Source organism: Dendrobates tinctorius, unplaced genomic scaffold, assembly GCF_039654945.1.
Source record: "Dendrobates tinctorius isolate UK_male_01 unplaced genomic scaffold, ASM3965494v1 ptg000116l, whole genome shotgun sequence".
Classification (NCBI taxonomy): Eukaryota; Metazoa; Chordata; class Amphibia; order Anura; family Dendrobatidae; genus Dendrobates; species Dendrobates tinctorius.
In genome coordinates this window covers 47,687,596-47,694,070 of record NW_027361784.1, presented here as the reverse complement: position 1 = coordinate 47,694,070, position 6,475 = coordinate 47,687,596, and the positions used below count along the sequence as shown (strand labels likewise).

General features: G+C 40.7%; 1 protein-coding gene across 1 annotated transcript; it reads left to right on the top strand.

The window, feature by feature from the left end:
* Positions 1-477: 477 nt before the first annotated feature.
* LOC141101388 (uncharacterized) lies at positions 478-5,855 on the top strand. The gene is made up of 3 exons (XM_073590450.1): positions 478-2,270; positions 5,181-5,426; positions 5,724-5,855. Exon 1 carries the CDS (start codon positions 793-795, stop codon positions 2,104-2,106), a length of 1,314 nt encoding a protein of 437 aa, XP_073446551.1. The 5' UTR covers positions 478-792; the 3' UTR covers positions 2,107-2,270; positions 5,181-5,426; positions 5,724-5,855.
* Positions 5,856-6,475: the final 620 nt, after the last annotated feature.

Below are 6,475 nucleotides of genomic sequence, written 5' to 3'. Positions count from 1 at the left end.
TATACCAGCTGTACATATATAATTATATACAGGAGATACCCAGGTTATACCAGCTGTACATATATAATTATACTAGCTGAAGTGCCCGGCGCTGCCCGGACATAGTAACTAGCTGTGGTTAGTTATAGCAAATTATAATTATCCTCCATCCCATAGTCCCATGCCCATATACCCATCATACACATCCTCCATCCCATAGTCCCGTGCCCATATACCCATCATACATATCCTAAATCCCATAGTCCCGTGCCCATATACCCATCATACATATCCTCCATCCCATAGTCCCGTGCCCATATACCCATCATACATATCCTCCATCCCATAGTCCCATGCCCATATACCCATCATACATATCCTAAATCCCATAGTCCCGTGCCCATATACCCACGGGGGCACCATTGTAATCATGGAACGTAGCATGTACATTGGTGTAATCGAATGGCAGTTATCAGATAGACACACTTACAAGCCTATATCAAGGGACCCTACGTCTGATATCAGCCATAAGATCCAGTCCTTACTTAGAACCTACTTGGATAAAGACATTTTAGATAAAAAAAAGTTACATTTCTAGCCAATCCTCATCCCATCACTCCTGCTTTTTACATTCTCCCAAAAATCCATAAATCTCTGACTAATCCCCCTGGCCAACCAATCGTGGCATCGACCGATTCTATTCTCTCTCCCCTATCCGTCTACCTTGAAAAGATCGTAACACCATTGGTAAAAACTACCCCTTCTTTCCTACTGGATACGGGACATTTTCTAAAGATCATACATGATCTCAAAATGATACCCCCCACTAGTCTATTGGTCACTTTAGACGTTAATAGTCTATATACATCCATCTCTCATGCCAAGGGGATACAAGCCACCCGGTCCCTATTAGAAACCTCCAAAATGTCAGGTGAATCCATCCAATGTTTAGACCTTCTCACATTAGTCCTTTATGAAAACTTCTTTCTATTTGAGGATACATATTATGTACAGTCACGTGGGACCGCAATGGGATCTAACGTAGCCCCAGCTTATGCAAACGCATTTCTGCACTCCCTTGAACAAAATTACATATATCCAAATAAGGTTTTTGAAGAGTCTGTTATTGGTTATCATCGCTACATAGATGATATTTTCTTTATCTGGACAGGCCCCCCTGATTCATTGCAATCATTCCACACTTATTTGAACTCATTAGATACGGACCTACAATTCACCATTAACTATGATACGGCTCACATACCTTTCCTAGACACAATGGTGCATAAGGACGCTTTTGGTAATCTTACAACTGATCTGTATACTAAACCTACAGACTGTAATAGTCTGCTCCATTATTCTAGCAGCCATCCAAAAGCAACAAGAGATAGCCTTCCGAGATCACAATTCACACGCATTTCAAGAATATTTTCTGACCCGGAATTGCTACCTACCCGCTTGGATGAGATGTCGTCCAAATTCCTAGAGAGAAAGTACCCTGCTAGTCTCCTTGTAAGGGAGAAAACACGAGCTCTGGATCCACCCATACCAATCTCAACTATCTCGAACCCGGAAAGAGTTCCTTTCGTCCACACCTACCGTCCCCTCATGCCAAAAATTCACTCCATCATCCGCAAGCATTGGTCATTGCTCTCCAGGGCATACCCCAACATCAAAACCTTTGACACACCAGCACTTATGTGCAGTAGACGAGCCCCTAACATTAAGGATAAATTAGTTCGGGCAAACATAGGCAGTAAAATACCGACATCAACACAACGCCAATCAGCCACACGTCGCAAGGACACTTTCCCTTGTCTAAGTTGTGCTTCCTGTTCAAACATTATAAAATCTGACACAGTTACACACCCACGTACAGGTGCATCCTTTCCCATACGAGGATTCTACACCTGTGACTCCAATTTCGTAGTTTATGTCATAAAGTGCCCTTGTGGCCTTCTGTACGTGGGCGAGACAACACAACATGTCAAGGACAGAATTGCCAGCCACAAGTCTACTATTAGACATGGTAAAACATGGCTACCCATTCCGGATCATTTCATTAAACACAAACACACGGTGGCACAACTCAAATATCAGATAATCGAACAAGTAGCTAAACCCTGACGTGGTGGTAACCACATACAACTCTTGAAACAGAGGGAAACCTTTTGGATTCATAAACTGGACACACTGGCACCAAAAGGCCTCAATAGAGAAATCAACTGGCTTTTATGATTAATCTATTCTTATTTATTATTTTCAGACACGATGATATCCGACAATAATTGGTAAGTACTCAATATTTTTCAAATATTTTTTCTTTTTTCTTTTTCCCCCCTTTTTTTGTTAATTTTAGTTTCATTTTTATTTTTATTTTCATAATTCCTCTTTTTCATTTTTTCATATAATTTTTAACTTTATTTTGCATCTTTTTCATTTTTTTACAATAATTCTCACTATAATCCCCCCAACCCTTGTTTTTCCATATATTATCTTTTAACATTTTTGGCGCTATTACTTTTACTTCATCATTATATAATCTTTTGCTTTTGATTTTACCCCTTATTTTTTATTTTCTTCGTTTTCTTCAGTGGTTTTCCATTATCTATTCTCCATTGAGACTTACTTTCCATGAAGGTATTACTATAATCTCTTGAGCCTGCCAGTAAACCTGCCCTGTCCTAATATTGTAATCCTTTTCCCTTTATCGGGCCGTTCCCTTCCCCATGGAGGCGCATCACTAATACAACAACTTTCCTCCCTCTTTCCCATATGCTGCATGATGATCACAGCCCTTTATACCGCGCAGACGCGGTCCTCCCAGCCCTGGTCACTACCGCGCATGCGCGCTGTCTCCCTCTTACAGCGCTGAGTGACTTCCGGTCCGGCGGTGACGCACTTCCGGTCCGGCGGTACTCAGCGCACTATTTAAAACCGGCCTCACTACGGACCATTACAGCCCCTCATCTGCCCCAAGGTAGGGCGCAGGAGCGCCAACGGCATCCCCTGCTTCTTTCTCACAGGATCCCCCAGGTAACTACCATCTGATGAACGGATACTACAATGCATTACTGGCACCCTTACTCTTACCTTGTGCCACTCATTCCACAGGATTAAATTCTCTCATGGCCACTGCAGCCTCAGATTAAATCCTATCTGCCCCAGGTAATCCATGCTTCTTTACGTATACCACCTGGTGCACTTCAGCGGTGGTATCCTTATACCTTCTCACTATGTGCCGCTTTTCCATGTAGGTTGAAACTCTTACAGAACGGCCACTGTAGCCTCAAATCAAACATGATCTGCCTCAGGTAATCCAGGCTATGCATACAGTAATATGTTAAAGTTTAGACACCCCTATTAATGTTACCCTTTTTTCTTTATAACAATTTTGTTTTTTGCAACAGCTATTTCAGTTTCATATATCTAATAACTGATGGACTCAGTTATATTTCTGGATTCAAATGAGGTTTATTGTACTAACAGAAAATGTGCAATCTGCATTTACACAAAATTTGACCGGTGTAAAAGTATGGGCACCCTTATCATTTTCTTGATTTGAACACTCCTAACTACTTTTTACTGACTTCCTGAAGCACTAAATTGGTTTTGTAACCTCATTGAGCTTTGAACTTCATAGCCAGGTGTATCAAATCATGAGAAAAGGTATTTAAGGTGGCCACTTGCAAGTAGTTCTCCTATTTGATTCTCCTATGAAGAGTGGCATCATGGGCTCCTCAAAACAACTCTCAAATGATCTGAAAACAAAGATTATTCAACATAGCTTTTCAGGGGAAGGATACAAAAAGTTGTCTCAGAGATTTAACCTGTCAGTTTCCACTGTGAGGAACATCGTAAGGAAATGGAAGAACGCAGGTACAGTTCTTGTTAAGCCCAGAAGTGGCAGGCCAAGAAAAATATCAGAAAGGCAGAGAAGAAGAATGGTGAGAACAGTCAAGGACAATCCACAGACCACCTCCAAAGACCTGCAGCATCATCTTGCTGCAGATGGTGTCACTGTGCATCGGTCAACAATACAGCGCACTTTGCACAAGGAGAAGCTGTATGGGAGAGTGATGTGAAAGAAGCCGTTTCTGCAAGCACGCCACAAACAGAGTCGCCTGAGGTCTGCAAAAGCACATTTGGACAAGCCAGTTACATTTTGGAAGAAGGTCCTGTGGACTGATGAAACAAAGATTGAGTTGTTTGGTCATACAAAAAGGCGTTATGCATGGAGGATAAAAAACACAGCATTCCAAGAAAAACACTTGCCACCCACAGTAAAATTTGGTGGAGGTTCCATCATGCTTTGGGGCTGTGTGGCCAATGCCGGCACCGCGGGAATCTTGTTAAAGTTGAGGGTCGCATGGATTCAACTCAGTATCAGCAGATTCTTGACAATAATGTGCAAGAATCAGTGACGAAGTTGAAGTTACGCAGGGGATGGATAATTAAGCAAGACAATGATCCAAAACACCGCTCCAAATCTACTCAGGCATTCATGCAGAGGAACAATTACAATGTTCTGGAATGGCCATCCCAGTCCCCAGACCTGAATATCATTGAACATCTGTGGGATGATTTGAAGCGGGCTGTCCATGCTCGGTGACCATCAAACTTAACTGAACTGGAATTGTTTTGTAAACAGGAATGGTCACAAATACCTTCATCCAGGATCCAGGAACTCATTAATAGCTACAGGAAGCGACTAGAGGCTGTTATTTTTGCAAAAGGAGGATCTACGAAATAATAATGTCACTTTTATGTTGAGGTGCCCATACTTTTGCACCAGTCAAATTTTGTTAAAATGCAGATTGCACATTTTCTGTTAGTACAATAAACCTCATTTGAATCCATCAGTTATTAGATATATGAAACTGAAATAGCTGTTGCAAAAACCAAAATTGTTATAAAGAAAAAAGGTTAACATTAATAGGGGTGCCCAAACTTTAACATATGACTGTATATACCACTTAAAGCACTTTAGTGCGGGCATCTTTATATCTTACTATGTGCCACTCATCTTACAGGTTGAAATTCTTATATGGCAGCTTCAAGCTAAACGCTATCTCTAAATTACAGCCTCTGTAACCTCAAGTTAGCAGTTACCTACCTCAACGTATATCATATACATTTACTTTTAGTCAATTTTCTCTTTTTACGCTATATTAAGCTGCTTTCCTCTTTTTCTTATTTAGCGGGGATCTATATATGACCCTACCCCACTGACATCTACTTTCGGTATCTCCACTACACCACCTGGATGTTTTCTACGATATCTATAACTTTCCGGTATAGCACATACTCTGTACTGAGTCAGTTCTCTTTCGCATATTACCTAATGAGAGAATAACTTACATTTCCCCATGTGTATCCCCTCCAGTTACCTTGAGGGGACGTGTTTCCTCTTCGAGTGCCCCTGCTCCGTCGCTAACCACATCGAGGTAAACTCATAATCTCTGCTCTCTGAATCTCACAGTGCTAGTTTTGAACTGTTGTGCTTGACTGTTATATATTAAAAAAAATATTTCTCAAAAAAAATTTTTTTCTTGAAAAACTGTTGCAGCTGAGCGGCAACGTTACATCAGCAATTCTGTATATTCTATTGTTCAACTATATCTTGAACATATTTCTATCCATGACTATGTTTAAACATTTGTGAGTGTCTATCCACAATTGTTATGTATATTTTGTATATATGGTTTTTTATTCACTTGTATTGTATATATTCTTTGTTTTAGTGTACCCCATGAATAAGGTCCGGGAGGATCGAAACGTCGGGTATTTTGTTTGTACATCCCTTAAATTCTGCTTGGGCACAGCTTTTCCTTTTTCTGGATTGGACATATTTAATAAATATATGAGTTTTTTGCATACCATCAACGTATTGAGTGCGGTGAATCATTCTCTTTATCTGTACAAGCCCCTAGTGGTTTAATTCACCAGCAGCTACTTTCGCTTAGGACCTGAGTGCGCATCATCCCCACACATAGATAATGATAAACAGAAAACGACCGGGTTATATCAGCTGTACATATATACTTGCATACGGAACATCCCCCGGTTATACCAGCTGTACATGTATGATATATGTAGTAGTATATAATGTATACATATATAATTACATAGAAGAAGATACATAAGTTGTAGAAGTCTCGTCAGCGGCCTCCTCAGACTTTTGCTGTTTTACATCGCAAATACTTTTTTTTTTGGCCCAGAGAACGTAAAGTATCTCACAGTGATTTCCCTTTGACCCCTTTTTCCCCCAGGGAGAGGAATTACCGCCGTCTGATGGATAAATTAATTGAACACTTGAACTTTTTGGATACAGAAGGGCAATGTGTCTGTGATTGCATCGCCTTCAATTAATCAACTGTTCGTCAGGAGCTGGAACTGATTGATACAGATATATAAAAAGTGTAAATGCATCTCCAACCCTCTTTACATAGGAGCGGTCACACAGGAGCGGTCACACAGGAGAGGTCACACAGGA

Excerpts from the sequence above, each read along its gene's own strand:
- LOC141101388 (XM_073590450.1), top strand. The coding sequence starts at position 793 with ATGATACCCCCCACTAGTCTATTGGTCACTTTAGACGTTAATAGTCTA.